Source organism: Pavona decussata, unplaced genomic scaffold, assembly GCF_977016875.1.
Source record: "Pavona decussata unplaced genomic scaffold, jaPavDecu1.1 SCAFFOLD_49, whole genome shotgun sequence".
Taxonomy (NCBI): Eukaryota; Metazoa; Cnidaria; class Anthozoa; order Scleractinia; family Agariciidae; genus Pavona; species Pavona decussata.
The window spans coordinates 1,495,276-1,517,682 of record NW_028145471.1 but is presented as its reverse complement, the minus strand read 5'-3'; the positions used below and the strand labels follow the sequence as shown (position 1 = coordinate 1,517,682).

At 39.2% G+C, this 22,407-nt stretch overlaps 2 protein-coding genes and 1 pseudogene across 2 annotated transcripts in view; all 3 read right to left on the bottom strand.

Annotated features, from left to right (window-relative positions):
- LOC146481557 (inactive pancreatic lipase-related protein 1-like) overlaps nt 1–22,407 on the bottom strand; it is a 102,207-nt gene that overhangs the window by 20,947 nt on the left and 58,853 nt on the right. The gene's annotated exons all lie outside the window — the stretch shown is intronic.
- LOC146481560 (uncharacterized) lies at nt 5,974–11,882 on the bottom strand. The gene is made up of 2 exons (XM_085108392.1): nt 10,035–11,882; nt 5,974–8,465 (listed from the first exon to the last, which is right to left on the bottom strand). The coding sequence occupies exon 1, from the start codon at nt 10,647–10,649 to the stop codon at nt 10,047–10,049; it is 603 nt and encodes a 200-aa protein (XP_084964518.1). The 5' UTR covers nt 10,650–11,882; the 3' UTR covers nt 5,974–8,465; nt 10,035–10,046.
- LOC146481559 (neuroligin-4, Y-linked-like) lies at nt 16,977–21,607 on the bottom strand (annotated as a pseudogene).

The following is a 22,407-nucleotide window of genomic DNA, read 5'->3' as shown; positions in this document are numbered from 1 at the left end:
AAACAAGCGGTACCTGAAACACCAAAATATAGGAACAAATTGGAGAGCGAAACAGTCATTCGAGGGTCACTTTACCTGCTAGTACTTGTCCCCAGGCCATAAAAAAAATTGACTAATATATTTTACCACCGTCAGGCTTAGACTAACCTCAAGTCGTCTTCTTATGCATCGAAAGAATGACTGTCGAGTAACGAGGTCGCGAGGCTAGCTGAATTCCCACGAAACGGAAAGAAAAAGTCTAAAGCTAATGATACACGGTTCAACATATGTTGAGCAACAAATGTTGAACGATGGTGCGACTAGTTGAAACGTTGTTGAAGCTTATTGAATACTCATTCAACTTCTGTTGAGCAATAACTGCGCATTTTGGCGCGAACATTGAAATGGCGGACGAAGAAATGTTGTTATCGCTTTGCGCTGCGAGCGTTGTCGCTGTAATTATGAGACGTGAACAAAAAGGGTGAAAAAGCGAAAAATTTGGACTCGAGAATAGCTAAAAAATTGAACCTATTTTGGGGCATACTACACCCTGTTGGAAGAAGTCAGAAACCTGAATGTCTCAGTTTCTCTGCCATTGCTTTATCTCTAGCATCTCGGTTTTTGTTGTCCTTCGATCTCACATCATACAGACAGGGAAACTTCTCATAAAGAGTGATGAGTTTAGTGGTATTCTCAAAGTTCCATTCGAAAACAGCCTCTTGACCCTCTTCTGCCGCAATGTTGGATATTTACAGCAAGCCATATAACAACGAACTCTAAAACGATTGGTTGACGTCGTTCAACAAGTGGCAACTTGTTGAACGGAATAGAGCCAAACTCTATACCGTTAAACATGTTGAATGGCATACTTCAACAGCTCATGGTACACTGTTTAACATTTAATTTGTTGAACAGCAGTAGCAACATTTGCTGCTCAACAAATGTTGAACCGTGTATCATTGGCTTAAGTTACCCTGGGAGGAGAGTTCTCATGGATCCTTGTAGAGCCCTGCGACTAGAATTTCCTTAAATCTTCTCAAATCAGTCTAGGAAGATTGAAGGGAACTCTGCTCCCTGTGTATTCCAGAGCATGGCGAGCGGGATTATTCTGTTAATTCGTCAGTGGAGTTGCATCCAAAAGCATATAATATTTTGACTCATTTATCTCAAATTAAATTAAGCGACTAACGCAGGAGTAAAACATTTTTTTCGCATTTTCTAGATTAGTACACTCTCTCTTCCAGACTCTGACATTGCTTGATGCATTGTATTGTAACTTTGGCTCTTTAAATCAGTACGAACCAGCAAGTTACGTCATTAAACTGATGATGATGATGATGATGATGATGATGATGATAATTATTATTATTATTATTATTATTATTATTATTATTATTATTATTATTGTTGTTGTTTTATTATTTTTTTTATTTATAAGTGACGACACGATCTTTTGTTCTGCGGCATGAACAAATCGCGCGCGTGGTATGACAAGGTGACCGTATACAGAGGGTGGGGTGGCCGACTATTACCCTTAAATGCAATCACTTTTAAGGGACTCGTATTACTCTCCTCCCCGAAAAACGACTGTGTGAGAGGTTATATTTTCCCGTGATGTCCTTGGTGTCTCGTTAAGTTGCAGAATGAATGTCTTCTTTGTTTAAATTAGGAGCCCTTTTGTAAGTAAAAAAGTATATATGGTGACAAAAGAAGATTAAAATCTCTTGTTTACGTACGATAACAAAGTGTCCATGTATACGAGGTGGCTGACTTTTAATGGAGTTGCAAGGCTATTGTTTTTTTTCTCGTGATGCCTTTATTTGTTTTTGTTTTTTTCAAGTATATGTTCTGCTTTTTTTTTTTGTGGCTGGTGTGACATCAGATCAAGAGTTGTCTCTGAGTCTGAAGATGAACAATTTTATCACATTTACGACATTCTAATAGATGATAGATGTATTTTTTCAGTCAGTGACACGCTTGGAATAAGACTGAAATCCGTGTTCTCCCAACAGGAGTCAAACCTACCACTGAGCTACAAGAGACTGGTGGGAGCAGGTGAGAGCTGCGAAGGCCACTACCATTAAACTAGGTTCATGTGTCAAACGTCTTGCATACTGCTAGCATTTGAATGTCGATGAGTCGATTTGCCTCGAAGCCTGCGATGATGTCATTCATAAATGATCATGAACTAATTACTCGACCATAGGTAGACACAGTAAAACGTATCTTCGTTTGTTCCGTGCAGTTCACATCGAAAAACCATTGATGCTGAAAGATAGGGGAAATCATTTTGACAAGAGCATGGGATATAAGATAAAGTCAACCAAGGGAATCGACGCATCGGTTGGACGCTCTACTACTGAGCTACTGGGAGCCAGGTTGGAGTCAGTCCTCCTAAAGGCGCTGTTACACTAGGCATTTTTTCTTAAGTTTTTTTCTCGCAATTTCGTTGCGCCGTTGCGACACAGGTTGCACGGATCGTTGCCTGGTGTAACATGCCCTGAAATAAACATGTCTCGCAACATTTTTGTTGCAGTTATCGTTGTGAGAAGTAGAACTGACTTCACGCAACGCTTGCGGCAACAAAAAGATTGCGAGGCATGTTCATTTCAGAGCATGCTACACTTGGCAACGATTCTAGCATCTTGTGTCGGAAAAAATAACAAGACAAGCTGCAAGAAAAATTGCCTAGTGTAACAGCGCCCTAAGTCCGAGTAGCTCAATGGGTAGAGCAACCGAGCCCCAAGCCCCTTGCCGGTACCACAACCTCGTTCAGTCCCTGGGTCTGAAGAGGAAAGCACCTGGGATCGGTAACGAGGTTAGCCGATACCACTGGATGACGAGGGAACTAGGACTGAAAAAAAGTTAACTTTCGAGCATGCGTTTGTAAACGGATAACCCAAATGGAAGCTTCTAGATTTTTATTGTTCCAAAGAGCAGAGGAGAAGCACTAGCAGGTACAGCCTCTTTCGTGGCTCTGGGACTATTATCATGTATTATTGTGTGGACGTCTGTTTCCGGATCTTGTTTGGATGATGACAGGAACGCAGCAAACTGATCTTTACTAATCTTTTTCACTTTTTCATTTTTCACAAGAGCTTAAAGAACCGACCCGAATCCAGCATAACACATAGCATTTTTGATTTCATAATTTTGAGAGTCATTTTGCATGACGCCGTTCGCCATTCCTTTCTGACAAAAGTTTAAGGTTACTGTATACCTTTAGAGGTGTCTCTCGTCCAAGCGATGTAGCGTGTCCGGTTTAAACTGTAAATACCTAAACCCCTATATCATATTAAAGCTTATAGAGCTGGCTATCAAACTATATCAAGAATTTTGAAACAAAATGATTTGTCGAATTTTTCACGACCTCCGAATCACCTTTTGAAAGCTTCAAGTCAAAGTGAATTTTGTTTTTCGCTAATTTAATTTGCTCCTCAGTTTCCGGACCCAAAGCGCTAAAAAAACGTGTACATGTCTGCGTTTTGCCAAATTCAATTGCAGTGAAAAGTGACAGAACATTTTCGAAATAAGATTAAAAAAATGTGGAGTGATTGAACAAAAATCGCTCCCGGAGAAAAAATATTTCGAAATAAAATTTCGCAGACACGTTTTTGTTGTTTGTATAGGTTAACTAGCTACTGTCCAAATTTGAAGGTAAACGAACAAATCCTCTTTGAGTTTGAGCGCTTGGAGTGAACAAATTGATTCGAGAAAACAGCGCTAAAGATTCGACAATTCATTTTATTTTTAAATTCTTGGTACAGTTTGATAGCCAGATGTCACGGGGTTTAGGTATCTATAGTTTAAACCGGACGCGAGACACCCCTAAAGGTATACGGTAACCTTAAAACAACAGAAACTGACTATGATAAAATGCGATATTCTATAAACTAATTTACGAGAGTGACCTGTTGTACGTTTTTATTGGCGTTTCATTTGTCTTCTTATGCGGTTCCTTGGGGTCAATGATGGGAGTTTGGTTCTATTTTAGTATCAGTTACAACGGAGACAATATGATTCCAAAGCCGCAGAGACATGCATACAGCGAAAGTCGGTATAGCTAATGGTCAAACGAAAACAAGGAAATTGTCAAGATACCAATAATTCGTCCTAATTCAGTGCCCGTTAGGTAAACGTGGCATTGTAAGTAGGAGTAAGGGGGGGGGGGAGGGTTAGTTTTGTTGTAATCAGCTTTAGTTAAGTCGGGACTGTCCATGACATTGGGTTATCGATCGCAGCTTAAGAAACAGATATTCTGTCGGTTTAACGAGGTGTCAGTTACAACTTCACATTCTAAACAGTTTACTCCATAGAGTACCATGGCACACAAGGTTAATTTCTATTCAAGAATTGTTAGATGGTTTAAAAATAGGACTTAGGCGGAAATTCAAGTTAGTTCATGAAATCCTTCTATTTCCCGGCACGATTTATCAGCCGTCGTGGCCAAGGAAGATAAATAGGCGGCAATTTGGTAAGCCGGCTCCGTTGTTTGAGTTTATTAACGATCATTTAATGATCAAATCGAAATTTTCTTTGACCTTCGGGAATATCTAATCACAATTGTGGTTTGTTCAGATGAACATAAGTTCAATCGTGTGGGGCCGGAAATCGGAAAATGTTGTTTCGTTCAGAGCCATAAATCTTTCGAAACCCGCTCATACTGGAACGTTTGACTAGATAGAAAGCGCCCCAGATTGCAAATATTTTGGATCTTAATAAGTGACTTTTACCATGGTAATCATCCAAGCAGCTTTACAGAATCAGTAATTTTTGGTTCAGTTTCATGTAAACTTAACTACTCACGATTTCTTTTACATGTGTGATAATTTTAACTCCTAATCACTTTTTGGTCATTTTTTTTGTGGTTTTCTGGAGTCTGGGAATAAGCTTGACAAGAAATACAATATGGAAGATCTCGGTGAACGCCGTTTGGAAATCGTGACGTAGATTCCACGCCATGCGACCTTATTGGTTGATGTCGCGTATTTCAAAGAAAACATTTTTGTTTTTTGATCTGCCATACACTGCTTCATTATAATAGCATTAGCCTTGAAGTTTTTAGTTAAAATTTCAGTCTGAATAAAGGCTAGGTTTAATAAACCTAAAATCCGTGATTGAGAATGTTTTTTTTTTGTTCATTGTGCTGCATAAGCAACTAGTTGTACCATTGTAAGATAAAAACGAATGTTTGGTTCATCAAAAGAGTTGATTACTAATCAGTGGCCATCGTAAAGAGATTCGAGTGCTGAATCAAGGAATTGTGGGCTATATCAGTGTGTTTTTATAGTGAGCAGTGGAGTTACGCTATTGGTGGGAGCATGGTAATGTGGAAAACAAGAATAAATCAGTCAAATGAAAAGCGCTCGTTGATTCCATGGGGATTAAGAGTGCCGATTTGGAAGATGAATTTTTGTTTTAAAGTCTTGCGGCTTTCTGTGTTACCATGATGAAGAGACTGAGATGCCATGTGCAAATTGCCATGTGTTTGTAAGAGTGGTTAGGTAGATTATTTTAAGTGTCGAGCGACTGGTTTAGATGCGTCCTTGTCATTTCTTTCTTTACCCAGTTTAGACAAAACATTCGTTTCCAGTACTCTCCAACGAACGACGCAGCACCCCAGTTTAGAAACTAAACCCCTTCACCTACTGTAAGAAAAAGCTACGTGTACGCTTTACAAATGTGATTCTCTCTTGTCCGTTTAATTAATTTCATTCGTAATGTTAAGTGAAAAACTAAATAAATATGGAAACGTTAATGATAATGTCTTCGGCAAAGAACAAGCTTCCCAGAGGAGGTCTAAAAATAAAATCATCTTCGCGGTGAAAGTCGATGAATAAATAAGAGTTAAGCCGGCTCGAGAAATTGATCGCTATTCTCAGAAATCTGTTTTTAATAACTTTAACGATGTTGATTCAGTGTCTTTACTCACAGCTTAAACTTTGTTTTTGTTAAATCTTTTAGATTTTCTATCAATTTAAGATTCGGGAACGGATTGATGAAGGAAGTGACTTTCTATATATCGACATGAACTGAGAAACCTAAAACCTATCCAGTGTTATTTTTCCGATCAGTTCTTACGAAACATTGGGAGCTGCATATAATTAAAGACCTACATACTCAGCAATATCAAGGAACTTGAAACAGCTTGCCAACCATTCGTTTGTGGCTCGATCATCAAAGCTGAGTTACCATTTCGTTTCTTATCTGTCTTTATTGGCACCGACTCTTTTTTCATTGTTATTTTTTCCCTTCTTCTTCACTAATTGCTGGAGATGATTCACCTGTGACCCACCTTAATAGATTTTCCATCTTCTTCTCGTATACAACACAAATTTACTTTTTAATTGAATGCAATTGAATTGCAAAGGTATTTAAATGGCGTATCGCCTGACTGAAACATAGGAACGCACTCAGTTCTCCGATCCAATGCAATAAATTCGCATGACCTCAACGTTCTTTATCTTTATCAAAAAATGGCTAAATTATCATGCAAATAATTGTCATTGAGATTAAATTCAAGTTCGCAATCGATTGATGGACAAGGAGGCAGAAGTGATCTAGAGTAAAATGGTTAGTTTATGAGATAGCAACAGGGAGATCGAAGTTGGAAAATATTGATTGAGTGTGCAGTTAAAAAGCTGCTATTTAAATCACATGCTTTTCATTCCAAAAAGAGGTTTTTGGCTAACATCTTCCTTGAAGGCAAATTAACAGCCCGGGTTCAACCTAGAGGGTGTTTTTGAGGTCACAAAATAAGCAGCTGTTTAAGCGCCGAGATAATTACTAGAGTTCGACGCTAACCGCATTTATAAACTAAGCTGATGAAATCGTCTAATTTGTTGAACCTTTCACACGTAAAGGAACATACGCTCCATACTGTAAGGTAAAAATACTTTAACTTAGGAAAATATTAAGACATTCACAGCCCTTTCAGAAAAGAAATGGTTATGCTTCAGGCACTTTTGTACGTGTCGGGCTCATTGATGCCCCTAGGCAAGGTTTTAAAAGAACCGTGCAAGTGTCGGAAAAGTCATCTATTTTGTTCAGCATGGAGTCACTTTGCAAAATACGTTTAACTTCAAGAGCGGAAAAAATCCAATTACAACAAGTACTCGAAGCCAAAATCTTTTTACGAAACGACCAAAACTCAATTTTATATCCGACGGACGGGAGAAAACTTAGGAAGTGTTTCTCAGCTAGAGAGTTTGTGAAGATAATTGCTGCCAGTATCTACTCTTGAGTCTCGCTAACACAGTGCCAAGAAAACTGAACGGAGTTGAGCGTGGTAGAGAGCATTGTGTTGGACAGCGATAAAATAAGAGCATCGTCAAGTCGCATTCCACAGGCTGTTTAATTTGCAGGATTTAATACAGGTACCGGTAAATAACCCTTTTTGCGACTACAAAGCTTATCGAAATGTACTCGATAGCTAATACGCTTTAAAATATTCAAAAAATAGATAGTTAGGTTAATTGATTAGTTAACTCATTTATTATCTGCCTAATTAGTCAATTAGGTAGTGTTATGGATGTGATAGGCATATTACATACCATCGGTCTACGCAAAGAGAAGGCTTTTCCGATCTGTTATCACAAGACTAACAAAGACATGCATCTAGAAGCCCGCTGAGAAAACGTTGAAGTGCATTCCCCGATTCGAAGCCCTCAAAGGCGACCGCCACTGAAGAAGTTTAATGAGAAATATAACAACAAAGACACATTTAGTCGACATGTTCTCTGCCAATGATAACATATCTTGAAACGTGCAGTGCTGAGCTGAGCTGGGTGTTTTGGACCAACAACAAGAGGAACGCCCAATGAGTTTTTTGTTATTGTTTCGCTTTTGCTTTTCTTTTTCACTTCAAAGAAAACATTTTACAATTTTAGTCAGAAAAACTGAATAAAAACCATTGCGATAGTGAATCCACTCATGGCAATAGATGGCTTTAGAGTTTCACTCATCCATCGGGGCTCAAGGATTAGAGAAGTTGAGGGAGAGGGTAATATTTACCGAATCTTGCCAATTAAACTTGTCTCCTCTCCTCGTTGATAAATATTATTATTACGGATTTTCGCCTTCTTCATGGATCTTCTTAGCACAAATATTTTCTTTACCTCAACATGTGTAAAAAACATTTCTAAGAGGATTTCTAAATATTTTCAACCTTCGTTAGCGTAGATAAGTTCTAGTACCCTTGATTTTTCTATAAACATTTACTTTATTTTCACGTCCAACGGTAAACCATGGACACCAGAGCGGCCATATTTCGACTAAACGTGTACTTCGTGATTTATTTTTTTGCTATTGCAATGAACAATAACATTCCCCGCTATTCCGGTAATTCAGGATGTAAAACGATATAGTGTTATCATAATCACGCTTTATCAGTAAAGAAATATGACGAATAAAATACTTTCAGTTCCATGTTGCACCTTCTTTCACTTTCGATATCCTATGATTCTGCGCCATAGAACATTAAATTTCTGCAAACAGCAAAAAAGGTATTTTATTTAAATACACACTTCGGTACACAGACCCATTGAAAAGTCAGCACTAATGTAGATAGGAACAAGGATGTTAAAAAAAATAAACAACTATGAGTTATCTATTGGGCTCAAGAAAATATTTCGTAAGCTGAGATTGACTTTTTCGAAAGAAAGCGTTCTTTCGCAATAACTTATAATTATTCTTGTTTTGAAATTTAATTACTCTCATACACCATTCTTTTTAGATAAAAGCTATTGTCTTTTCGGATCAACAAACTAACTCAGATCCTATGATTCTTTATTCATCGAATTTCACGAGCCGCGCGCAACAACAAGTCAACACGGTTTTTCTGGCACCATCAACTCTTCCTAGAATCACTTTACCATGAATAAATTTTGTGTCACATTAAGCAGAAAATATTCTATTTTCATTCCTAAGAAACAATTAGGGACGAAAACCATCATCTGAAACAAAGTACACAATACGAATCTTTTCATGGCTAATGGTCTAACCATTAAAGACGAGATAGTTGACACAGCATCTTTTAAATGATGGATTACTTTCATTCATTTCCTCTGGCCCAAAGGTCTCAAACAATTGCGTTTGTTTTCGCCCTGAAGAGGTTAGTTCAGCCAAACGCTAATGCATTGGCCTATTAATGATCACAAAAGAATTGCTCAAGATCTAACTTGAGTTTGTTTTGGTTTGACGGTGTTTAATCTTGGCACAAAGGTTTGTGCAAATAAGCGGACAAGTAACTATCTCTAGAAAGGTTCAACTCTATTTATTGCAGTTGACATACTGCAAATATTTGCTGATCCAGAAGATGTGTGAGCCATTAAAATCTGACCTTTCTGCTTAAAGAAGACCCCGCATATGACTACAATCAACATAAGCAGCGTTCAAATGGTTCTCGGAGCGGCTCTTTTAACGGGAGATTTAGATTAACCACACTCCTTGTTCTCGCAAATCGTTTTCTCTTCACTAATAAATGTCTCATTATCTGACCAGATGGCAATTTAGGCATACCAGGAATGTCAAGCGGGGCTTTTACCACACACAAAAGCATGTCACTTATCTGAGCCACTTTTAAAACTGGAATGCATATAAACTTGAGGGAGAAGAGAAAAAGACTATGTATTGACGAAGTGGAAACCACTGCTCAAAGATGTTTCTGGAGTAAGCAAAACCCGTGAAGCAAACATCCTTAGTGTTCCATCAATCCCTTAAATGAGAGTGTCAGAGAATTTATATGTGGATGGGTGGAAGAGATTGATATATTTTTCAGATCTCTTTCAATGATGAGAGTAAGGGATTAAGCTGTGAAAAAATTAACATTCAGTGTCCTAAAGATGTCTACGTTCCTACCGTCCAACTTCTCTAGTTCAACACATCCGTGGTATTCCACTGATCATTTCCATGAATGACAATTTTAAAATGTCAGAGAGGTCAAACGTGCATCGAGTGGAAGAGATTTATTTTTAGATCTCCTCCAACGATGAGAGAAAGGGATTTAAGTTGTGAACAATTAACACGCAGCGTCCTAAAGATGTCCTTGTCCCTACCGTCAAGCTTCTCTAGTTCAATCCATTGATAATCTTTTTGATCTCAGCCCCTGCTTTGATTAGGCACGACGCACAATCGAAATGTCCTCCACGCACCGCGAAGTCCAACGCGGAACACCCTTGCGAGTCGACCAGCTCCACTTCTGCTCCGCTATCTAACAAGAGCTGCATACACTCATAGCTCCCCTCAGCAGCAGCGTAATGCAAAGCTGTCAACCCAGAAGGGCTCTGGTGATTGATGTCGATGTCATCTTTTTGCATGATTTTTCTTAGTTCAGCAACGTCGTTGTCAGCTACTGCCACAAACAAGACAACCTCAGGCGCGAAAGAAACACTTCTGGTTCGCTTCATGCTGCCCTGAGGTGGTGCATCAGAAAATATTGCTTTGCTACACGATGGTTTCTTTGAGAGCATTCTTGCTATTTCTTTGCAGTCTGGCAGAGAGAAGGCCCTTCTCAGTCCTCCCTGATCAGTTTCATTTGGCGCTGTGTTTATTTTACGCGTTTGACTGACCACGGAGTATTTTCGTTGCTTCACGTGGCCAAAACGCTCATCTTTTTTCCTCTCCAAGGAAGGAGCGAAACCGCAAAATGATTGCCGACGGTAGCCGTTCATGGCTTGGCCAACGAAGAAAGATTCTTGGAATCGTACGTAAAAGTTAACAGCAATCTACCTTGGACATTTGTATACGAACACTGGAATGTGCTTGCTGTGATTGTATGTAGAGTTCGTTGACGACAGAAACCCTTGAGTGCAGCACAAGTCAGAAGCTTTTGTGGTACAAGTTTGTTAGGACTAAACTATGTCGGTTGTGTTATCGCATAGCCTGATAAGCCTCCAGTCGACAGTATCAAGTCATTCATCAATTGACCCTTTCCTGTTGCAGTCAATCTAATTTGACAACGTTTGGTAACCGCAGTTATTTACTCGTTTAGTGATTTGCGTGACGTCACTGAAGCGGAACAGTCAGACGCCATTAATTACAGCTATTTGGCGGGCTTTTCCCGCCCACGTTGTCCGCTGAATTAGTATCAATCAATCCTCTCACACCGGGTTGGGTAAACGTTCAGATTTGCAATTCATTGAATAACATCCCTGCTCGTTCACTCCATATCACAATAGACATAAATATAACCATACTACCGCGAAATGAAATTGAACGGTTAACTGAACGTCTCACCTAGAGAGACAAATTTTGAGTCCTGTAAATGAACACTTTTTTTCGGTTAATCATTTGAACCGCCTGAAACTGATAGATATATACTGGTGAGTTTTATGTTCAAATGAAAGCTTTTAAGCACGTGTATTCAGTTGAACCTTAAACAAACATCTCTCAGTTTACACAGTCGGTTAGTAGGCTTTCTGATTATCACTCGAGATCTCAAACCCATGACCCCTGCTAGATGGCACAGCTCCACCAACTGAACTATCAAGCCAAGTGGGAGCTGTTCATCTTGTGAGCTCTTAAAATACCCGTGGAGAATGAAGAAATTGATTTTTTTTCAGTGTAAACGCGTAGAATCTGAGCTCAAGACTCCTCCAGACTTTCATCACCAGAGATGTTCACCAACCATACTCGAGGGAAAATGGAACTGGGACTCAGATGAATTAAGGCCTAAGCCTACATTCCTTTCTTGAAAACTTGGGGGAGGTGGTGCAACTTTATTAGCAAACTCACTTAAGGATCTACTAGATGCAATGCACTTTATAGAAAATGAAAGGATTAAATCAAGGTCATATCTTGCCACGTGACATTTCATGGTTATTTTTAGCTCTAAATTCTTTACAGCAAAATGGGAACTCTTTCTGACTTCCTTAAGGCCGCCACGAGCTTTGTACTGTTAAGAATATTACGTGTATCATTTCTACGCTTGGCAACTTTAAGTTAACTCAAACTAAAGGTACGAAAAACTCAAAGATTTGTATGGGGAGGACTGGGCACTAGTAAAATATATTGTTTATTTGCACATGCAACTAACAAAAATTTCAATAATTTTTTTCAAGCACAGAACTTTTGTTCTTGCCCTTCTTTATTGTCTGGTACCAGTGAAGATAAATTGCTATCAGTATGAATTGTTCCCATATCGGTGGTGGAAAGTTTTCCAGCATGGCCGTACCGAGTCACCTTAACTAATTTGCATACGTCATGCCAAATGACAAGTTTTGCCAACCTCTACTAGGACGAAAGCCTTAGGCAGCTTAGGGGCGAAACGAAACAGCAGGGTCCAGGCCATATGAGGAAACGGCCCAAACGTATGCGCAAGTGATCACACATGCAGTCTTTTTACGCGTACGGGTGATATGAAAACTTGAACAGGCTAAAAGATTTGTAAATAAAGTTTGTATGGTCAGTACAGAAGAGGACTGTCAGTTTGAATCTTTTTTTCTCGGTTTCAACTTGTAGTAGTGACGGTGGGAAATGCAATGAGGGTCCACTTCATCCAGTTAAACTGTATTCTTGGTTCGACGTGACGTCACTAAATTCTAAAAACCTCATTCAAGGGAAGATTACCTTGAACTTGAAATACATCTTTTTACATTTTCTTAGCTCGATATCTTGAGTCCTTTTTCATCGTACTTGACATGAGGAGGACGGCAGTGACAGTGCTGTTCCATATCTTAAAATGAATCTGAGTGATTTTCAGCATTCTACACAATTTAAGTTTAAGGGGAAATGTTTATCTAAATATTCCAAGGTTCACAAGGGAAAGCAAACTTCTTTTCTGGCAAAACTGATCTCCAGATGTTTTTTGTCCCATTTCCGGCCGTCATATTTGTGCCCCTCAGAGGGACACAAATATGGCGTCTCCACATTGAGCTCTAGAAATTTGTGTGGAGCATTTTCCCAAATAACTCGAGTACGGAATACCGCATAGACCTTAGGCTTGGACTGGTTCTTTATTTAGTTATCATCTATAACATGTCAATTACTTAACTTCATTCATTCAATGCTTTCGACGCTTTTATGGCGTGACAAAAAGAGCCCATCGTTTAGTTGTTGTTGTTTTTTTTTTAATGGTGGGCTCTGTCCGAGTACAATAGTATCGACTGTTTTCCTTAAGGTTGTGGCCTTGTAAAGAAAGGTGTACCGGCGGAAATAAGGAAACTTAGCAATGCGGCGTAGGGATTAAAGGATAAGACTAATCTTTGCCGTTATTATCTAATCAGTAGCAAAAAAAAAACATTTATCAGTGTTCCTACGAACTAGCACTTGGAGAAATTTACTAAAAAAAAGCTTAGGTTAGAATTAAAAGTGGTATCACTGAAATCAATCTTAAACCAAGCTTTGAAGTGAGAAATCAGAAGAGACTTGTTGTCATTGTTTAATAACTGGTTGTGTTACGCTCAGTCTGTAAACTCACCGTTTAGTATCTACTAACAGTAAAGACGCGCTTTTAGGCTGGCAAAGCTTGGGTAATAGGGATTAATTTAACACAAGCACAATTCAAGGCAAAATCCTTCTATAATAGGTGACATGTTGGTGTAAACTATAACCTCATCTTCCCAGTTGATACTAGTTTTGACTATTGGATGGTAAGCCATGATGATCAGCTGCTGATATCGGACCGACAAGACCAAACACTCCAAGATTAATATAATAACTTTCAACTGATGACTCAGTACAACGATCGACGACACGGCAGATCGACAATCATATGTTATATTTTAAACCTTCATAGTGCCCCATAGTGAAAAATAGATTACAGCAAAAATCGTGGCAGTTTGGTTTAGCTTGTGAGTTTTCGCTTTTATCACTGCATATAACAACACACTTGTAGCTGTCCTAGCTATGTACTATAGGCTCTTTAGATTTTATAAGCGTTGTAGTTTCACGGCTTTTTAGGTATATTATATTTCTAGTTTAATTTTCTTTGATCATGCATTATGTCGACGCAGTTGATTTGCACCTGGCGAACGTTAATTTTCGATTAATTAATATCTTGGCTCGAAAGGTGAGTACATGTAGTGAAGGTATCAGTTACTATTTTTGCCTTATAACAGAAGCAATACAACTTTTTAAGTGCCGTAACTGTGAGAGAAAAAAACTTGAAAAACCGTATGGTTGCAATGCCGTGTAAAATTTTTATTCAACGTTGCGTCATAGTTTCGTGATCATATTTAGAGTATTACTAAAACCGCTTAGACACGCTTCGTTATTATCCCATATTTGATAACAGGCACGTTGTGTGTGCGGCGCCACCTACTTGTGAAGATCACGCCAGATAAAAGACATCTTACCGGAAAATATAAGAACACTTGGCCTGAGAAAGGTCAAAATGATTTTAGAGAACTTAATTAACTCTGAAATATATATACTTTAATATATACTAAAACATTATTTTCCCATATGTTGAAAACATGAGACTACCAGGGAGAAGTGCATGTTCGTCTTAAAAGGTTTTCTCTTGAAAATGTCAAGTGATTTGCTAAAAAGATTTTCTTGTTTTCTCAGTTCAAGAAATGAACGTTCTAAATATTAAGGCTTAAAGGGGAAGTATCACGAAAATTTGCTGTCATTTCAAAACCAACCAAAAAATGTTTGACTGTCAATAGAAACAACGAAATAATTGTCAAGTTTGTTAAAAATCATCACCCCAGTGCAATAAAATTGTCGATTAGTGCCTCTGGCCAGAGACAGAGTAGGCCGGTTTGGATTAAAACTTGAAAAATATTAGGCTAATGTTTTTCAAGTTCTCGCGCTTTTGTTTCCAAAATGCGTTAGAACAGATCACAAGTTGTTTCTCTCAAGAATTGAGTTGATTTCGTTCCTCTCGTCATTCTAGAATTATTTGCCAGGTGATTGAAGGTCTTATTTCATCATTTTTAACAAAAGATATCAAAAAACCCATGATACTTCCTCTTTAATGGGTATTAAAAAAAAAAAAAACGAGAGCACGAAAAAAAGACGTATTCAATGAAGGGTCTAAACACCGAAATAATTCACCGTGTACATTTGTTTATTGAAAATGAGCGCTGTAAATTGCCATAATATGAAATTTTGTGTAACTTTTTGCCGTTTTCACCTACCAGCTGTCTTCTGCGTATTTGACCTAAAATATCAGACAAATCATAAGTCTACGTAAATTAAGATAAACTTACCACCATGATTTTTTTTTAGTCTTGTAACCCTAGATCCGCCCTCAATGTTCACCTGTAAATGGAGTGTTTGTCCTTGCCCTCAATTCTGATATATTTTGTCAGTTTCCATATATATCTCTCTCTCTATCTCAATTTATTAAAATCATGACGGACCATCATGTGATATGGCCGAACTCTAACTTTTCAGTCCATAGTCAATTAAACTTTTTGTTAAAGCTAAATACTCTTGAGTTAATTCCATAATAGCCCATCTTTTTACCAGGGCACCCTATCTTTGCCTGAGGTTATAAATTTATACCTCTTCACTTGGATTACCTACTTCATTTCTCGTAAATTTTCCCTCGGGAAATTTAAAGTAAGAACTAATTTTATAATTGTCCGCTTGTTATTAACCCCACGTTTAACTGATTCGGTAGGTATATCAAACATGACCGCGGTAAGATTTCCTGAAGCAGATGTTTATCTTATCGATCGGCGGTAACTTTTATTACTAAACAACTACTTTTCGATTTTTCAGTTTAGTTATTAATATTTTGAATCTTATTATTAGCGATACAACCAAATTTAATTGCACAAAAGCGTTTTATTGACTGATGATTATGCGATTTTTAAATCAGTGAAAAGCTCCCCGTGAATCACCGAGCACATAAGACACGAAAAGGAGACGTCTTTAGATCAGTGAAGAAGTAGAATATCAAGCCAACGTACTGTTGTTTCCTCTTATAGTCTCCGTGTTAGGTCTCTGTATGGTAACAGATCTTCCTACATATAAGCTTCTATATGGGTACTAGACGCCCTTCACATAGGCTTCTATATGGGTACTAGAGGCCCTTCATATACGTTTTTTTTTGGTTCTGGTCACTCTTCATATCAGTGGAAATATTTAGCGCGTGACAATCAGTTAGCGTTACATGAGATATTCATGATCATATAGCATTGACGTCAATCGTGTTACCTTAGCAACCTCCGTAAGAGCGTAGTTATAGGAATCTTCTAAGCTTTTGTGATCTAAGTTGACGAGATACCGAGACATAAGGAGTGAATTTAACTGTGACCATTAAAAGAAGCTAAATCGAGATGGAGAGTGACTAGTGTGCTAGTGTTGTATCTGCGTTCCCAACACATATAGGTTTCTATATGGTTAATGGTCTCTCTTCATAACTTAAGTGATCTCTCATCCTATGGATTTTAATATGGATGCTGGTTTTCTTTGTTAAGTATAGGTTTCTGTGTGGGGATTGGGTTTTTTTTTTGTATTGGTTTCAATATCACAGTATACTCGTCTAGAGTAGAGCTGTCTATCTTTAAACCTGGCGTATATAATATTTTTTCTAAAAAAAATGTCTGATAAACAAAAGGTGTCTCCAAGATCCAGCAAACCAGTTACTCTTGGTGTTCCATCGGGAACGCAGTGCACATGTCACTCCCTTTACATAGCGGATATCTTCGGGACGTTCGAGACCACGATTTGTTGTTTGTAATAGCAAACTAGTTTCAGTACTTCTTCCTCACCCCGGACTTCAGCTTCCGTCCGTGATGACAGGTTGTCCAAAACATCGAGGTGCCTGCAAGGCGAACGATTACCGTATTATAGAAGCACTTAGCTTTAGACTGCAAGCAGTCCCTTTCTGGATAGTCGAGAGGTCGCGCGAGATAGCCGAGCGCGAAAAAAAAAAAACTAGAGCGAATGAGCGGAAGGGGGCTTGGGGAGTCTCGCGCTATGAGCACACCATCTCGACTAACCAGAAAGGGACTGCTTGCAGTCTAACTTAGCTTAGGTCACCTTCACCATCGCTTGACACATAATATATAGAAAATAGTATTGAGTTTCTTATAAACTGAATTCTTTTATTTCTTTCAGTGTTCTTTGGTTTGTTCATCTTCCAGGATTTACAAAGCTTTTTCTAACAGTTTTCATCGTCTTGTCAGTAGCACACGTGTTTGAAACATTTTAACTTGGTAAGAACTTTTGAATAATTAAACTCAGTGATAGAGAATAGCTTAAAAATAACGGACAATTAAATCGAAATTCAGGAAAATTTACGTCATAATTTTCATAATTTTTACTGGTTTCTGTTTTAATTTGTCCGATTACGGCGTGGTTTAAAAGGTCATTACAAAAGTATTCCATTGGCAATGTGACGCAAGGATTGTTTTAAACATGACGAACATGAAAGCGAGTCAGTAAAATCTCAACAAGCATTCCCATGGCAACGTCAGTCTTACCACTACTGACCACATTTGTCTTGGTATCAGAGTTTATCTTCGCCAAGTTGGGGTAATAATCATTCCAGAAAGCCATTCTACGAGGATAAAATGACGACGCTACCTTGGGTTTCGTGTCAGCCTTGTAGCTTGAGTTGAACTTCTCCCATTTAACACCGCTGACTGGTTGAGGAGTAGGATTGCCGGACTTGGCAAAGTCTGCGTAGATTTTCATGATAAACAAACTAACGTTTCGGTCTGCCTCACCATACTTTGAAGGAAGGGTGGGAAGAAGCGGGATTCCAAAGTCAAACGGGCAGTTATCAAAATGAATCACACCCATATGCATCCATTCGGGAGAAAGACTAGCATTTGTTGGACGGTGTGCGAACTCATACATATACACTGGAGCCACTTTGCTGTGAATATGGGTCTGAATATCAGCGACCTCGTAACCAGCTGCAAAGAAGAGGTAATCACCGTTGGGGTCTACCAGCTGGCTTCTTAATGCATACCTATCATTGTTGTCTGGCCATGGGGTGTACATGAACTCCAAGGCGTCCGCGATTAGGTCAGCGGCTTCTTTCCTAAAGATCAGATATCATTAAAAGTTATGGATATTCAGGTCAGGCCTAAGTCATACGTCGCCCGTGGAATGTTTAGCAATAAAATTTGGATTCATTTTACTACCAGCACGAATTATGGGGATCTGATTGGGAGTACCTCGATATCACTAAACACTTATTTTTTTGCTTCTGTAACATGAAACAGTTAAATTTTAGACATTTTAACACTAGCCAGAAAGAAAAAAAAAACGGCTCCAAAAAGGCCAATATTATTTTGTTTGGTAAACCAAGAAGTACTTAGCCATTTCCCGAGGATTCCCGATCATGATCATTTCGAAAGATTTCCGAAGACTTCCGAAGATTCCTGAAGACTGCCGAAGATTTTCGAGGAGAAATCCGAAAATTTTTGACTATCTTTCGTCGTTATATTCACATGTGAAAGATATATTTTTTACAGTGTAAAGATAGGATTTTTTTCAGTGAGACAAATCCTTGTAATTAACTCAAATTTGTATAATAACAGGATATTATTTATCATTAAAATAGGATACAATGCTCAACAAAAATGACAGATCAATGTCATTCCTTCCTTGACGGTCAAAAACTCATGGATATGTGCCATACCTGATCGTTCAGATGTTCCAGTTTCCCAGAAAACTGTTACGCATAGGTCGAAAAAAGAGACTAGCTACAGCCTCTTTCAGCACAGGCTCAAAGTTCATGAACTGATTTTTGAAGACCAGATGAGAATTAACGATGCTAAAAGGCTATGGGTTTATCGTGAAAAACCCTCCAAACACTTACCAGTATTTTCTCCGGAAACAGTAAACATTAAAAAATTGGCTAATTATGACTACGAGTTCTGTCAATAAACAAAGAGCGCACGGGAGTGAACCAGTGTCGTTTTGGCGGGAAAAAGAGATAGCTGCCGTCATTTTTATACGCGTTTTTGTGAAAATAGCGTTGGGGATTTCGTCTTTTGGACTCACGAAAGGGCTTCGCTATTATCACTCAAAATAACTTCGTCACGGTTCGTCGCTCATAAAGAGTAAAATGAAGCTTCCAGGGCCCAGTTGTTCAAAGCCCGATTAAGCTAATCCTGGGTTAACGTGAACTTAGATTCAAGTATATTTACTAATCAATAAGGATTCGTCCAAAAGATTTTTGTCCCTAAGTCTTGCCTAAGACTTTTCTTTACCTTTAGCTCGAAACCAGTCTCTAAAACCATTTTTAATGAGCGAGATTAAAACCTCGGTTAACTTTTAATCGTGGATTAGCGTTAATCGGCTTTCGAACAACTCGGCCCTAAAATGTAACTCTTTCTATCTTTTTAGTACATCGGTAACAGCTTCAAGTCAAATCTCGTATTCGTAGTCGTAATAGAATTTACAGGTCACTAATTATGCCAAGAGCACGCAATAGATAGCCAACAAGGCACGTTGCGCCTTTTTCTTCCCTTCCCCCTACCGCCAACTCTCGCGCTGCCACACTTTCGCGCTCCTCGAAAAAAAGAACGCCTGATCGCAGGTTACTTGAGGCCTGGAGCTCTAAACCCGTTTTGGGCCCTGCGTTGCTAAGATACTAAGGTAAGCATTTATCCAATAGATTTTTTTTAAAATCATCATTGCAAAACAAATGTGAAAAAGAGATTACAGTTCATCTGGTACTGGGAAAGACTTATTTATCCACAATTGGATTTTTAACTGGAGCCAGATCATTAACTTTGGCCTCTAAACGCACGCTTACAGGAATGTCACAGCAGGGCAAGGTGATATCAAGTGTCCTTATATCGTTCTCTATGAAATAGGAAGGGAAGGTTCATTTCGTCTCTTGCCTTAAGGGTCTCTCTTGAATGAAGGTAGAAGTTGAGCTACAAATTTAATTCGAAAGGAAATCCCCGAATAATGTTAATGGGATGTTGTAAAACACGACTGTCAATTTGCCTATAAATTAACAGAAGAACCGTCATCCGTTATCTGAGAATAAATACAGTATTATAGTAATTGCAAATGGCATGCATCAAACTGAACATGTTGAACTGATATTAATAACAAAGGGAAGGGTTGTCACGGAGGGATCTTAGTGGGCTTGGGAGTCAATTTGAAACCTGATTAATAGATAAATTAAAATGATATAAAAATAAAAGCCCATTATTTACTGGCAAGAGGTGGTGATGGTACCAGGTGGCAGAGAGACCGAGCATTTAATATTTCATTTTGAACTTAGTAGGATTAGACCTCCAGCCGGTAGAATAGGTTCTCAATGGGTGGATAGCTTTGACGGCTGACGGTTAACCCCAATAAGACCCTTGCAGAAGGGAGACCTTGTAGTTCAATGTGTCCAATTAAGAGTCGAGTCTACAGGGAGAAAACTCCAGTCGCTAAACAGAAAAAGGAATTGAACGAGGGAACCCCTGGATATCAGCCTAGTTGCTCAATGGGTCACCTAACCTACCTACCCCACCAAATCACTGTGCCCATCTCCGCTTCATTCATTCCTTGCCTTCTCACCAGCCCACTGAAATGTTTACTCACCTATCGTTTCGACCGTGCGCAAGCTTTGTTAAGAAAGCTTTAAAATAAGCTGGATTCACTCCGTGTTCCACACTCTCCGCCATCTTGCCAAAAGACGAGCGTGCTAATTTGTTAATAAAGGTTGCACCCTCTTGGCTGTTAAAACTAATCATCAAAAATAATTGCCTAAAATCTCCGTTTTTTCTCAGATTCCTGGGGGTATCACGAAGAGAATTGTTATCCACAACTGGTGACCAACGAAAATAGTCATAGAGCTTAAAGATTATTTCGTCAGTCGTTTCCTGAATGCGCGTGCCTTTCGCTTTGCGGATGCAGTCAACCATTGCGTTGTGATCGCTTAAAGTACAGTCCAGTCTTTGAGCTAGCTCTTTAGCAAATCGGATGCCATACGAGACTGACTGAATCGCCCAGGGGCAAAGATCTACGCCACTCTCTGCAATCGCCTGGTGGAAAAGTCCTTCACTGGATAGGGGCGACATCAGATGGAGGCTCACACTTGATCCGCCAGCACTTTCTCCAAATATGGTCACTCTCTTGGAATTCCCGCCAAAATTCTCAAAGTTGTCCTTCACCCACTTCAGTGCTTCCACCTGATCCAACATTCCCAGATTTCCAGGAGCCGCAGAATCACCAGTGGTTAAGAAACCAAATGGACCGAGACGATACTGAATCACAACAACTACCAGACCCTGTAGAGCCAAAACATCGCTCGGAAATGCGATTGAGGTACCAACTTCGTAAGCCCCACTATGAATGTAAACCATCACGGGTTATTAAGCAAGCTGATGTTCGGAGTGTAGACATCAAGTTACAAACAATCCTCGCTGTTCAAGAGATGTTGTAATTGTAACGATTAAAAAAAAATCATAACGTCTGGGCTGTATGCAAGCGCTCCCATGCTTTTTAGCCGAGCGGATCTCAGATTCCCATTTCTTCGGCGGTTGTGGTGCTCTTAGCTTGAGATTTCCAATCGGTGGAGCGGCGAATGGAACGCCAAGAAACTTGTTGATGGAGTTGAATTTGAAAGAGTCGGCGAAATTGGTGTATGAAGCAATAAGACCTTCGAGTTTTCCATACTTTGTGGACACAGTTACTGAGGAAATCAGAGGCAGCGATGAGAAGAACATCAACCACGTTATTGGAAGCATGGTGCCTAACACCCCTCTTCCTTTTGCTGGTCAAAAAGAAATTCTAAAACCGAAAGTGATATCAACCATGACATACGGCATGACCCATCGATCGTGTTATTACGTAATGCAGAAGTCGTGCTGAATTCAGAAGTCCAATTATTCCGCTTTACGAGACTAAACTATTAGAGACTACTCTTATTAGAATTTTCCAAAACCGATAGAACGTGACCAAAGAAACCCAAAATATACCGCTGTGCGCGATATCATCATATCAAATACCTTCAGATAGTCTAGATTTAAAGAGCAGAATTGATTACGTTGTTGATGGAACGTTCTTAGCATGGTCTAAACTGGGTCAATTTAACCTTCTGGACGCGCGGAAATATGGATTGTGTAGCCACCGGAAATGTATTGTTCCCTAATGACCGCATCTTCCCAAACAGCAGTGGTGGGGGGGAGGGGGTACTCCTTGTAATTTTTGGTGAGGGTGGGGCTGGGGTAAGCGGCTCGATTCTCCAAACTTTGAGCTATTTCAGACAAAAAATTTGTAATGTTCCGGTACCCTTTTTCAGACCTGGCCTCTTAAATTTACACCCTTTTTTCAGACCTGGTTTCTAGAATCCATACCCTTTTTTAAGACTTTCAGACCAAAATGATTAAAATCTCCAAAACGGCTCAAACACCATACCCCTTAGTGCCGCACCAGCGCCCCACCACCACCACCACCCCCTTCCCCCCTGTTCCGTTAACATGGGAGGAAGCGGAAGTCTGTACCCAAAAGTCATTTCAGTGGAAGATACATAAACTAGCGGAAACGGGATTTTTCAAAAAAAAAAAA

Coding starts and splice junctions, on each gene's coding strand:
- LOC146481560 (XM_085108392.1), bottom strand. CDS start 10,649: ATGAACGGCTACCGTCGGCAATCATTTTGCGGTTTCGCTCCTTCCTTG.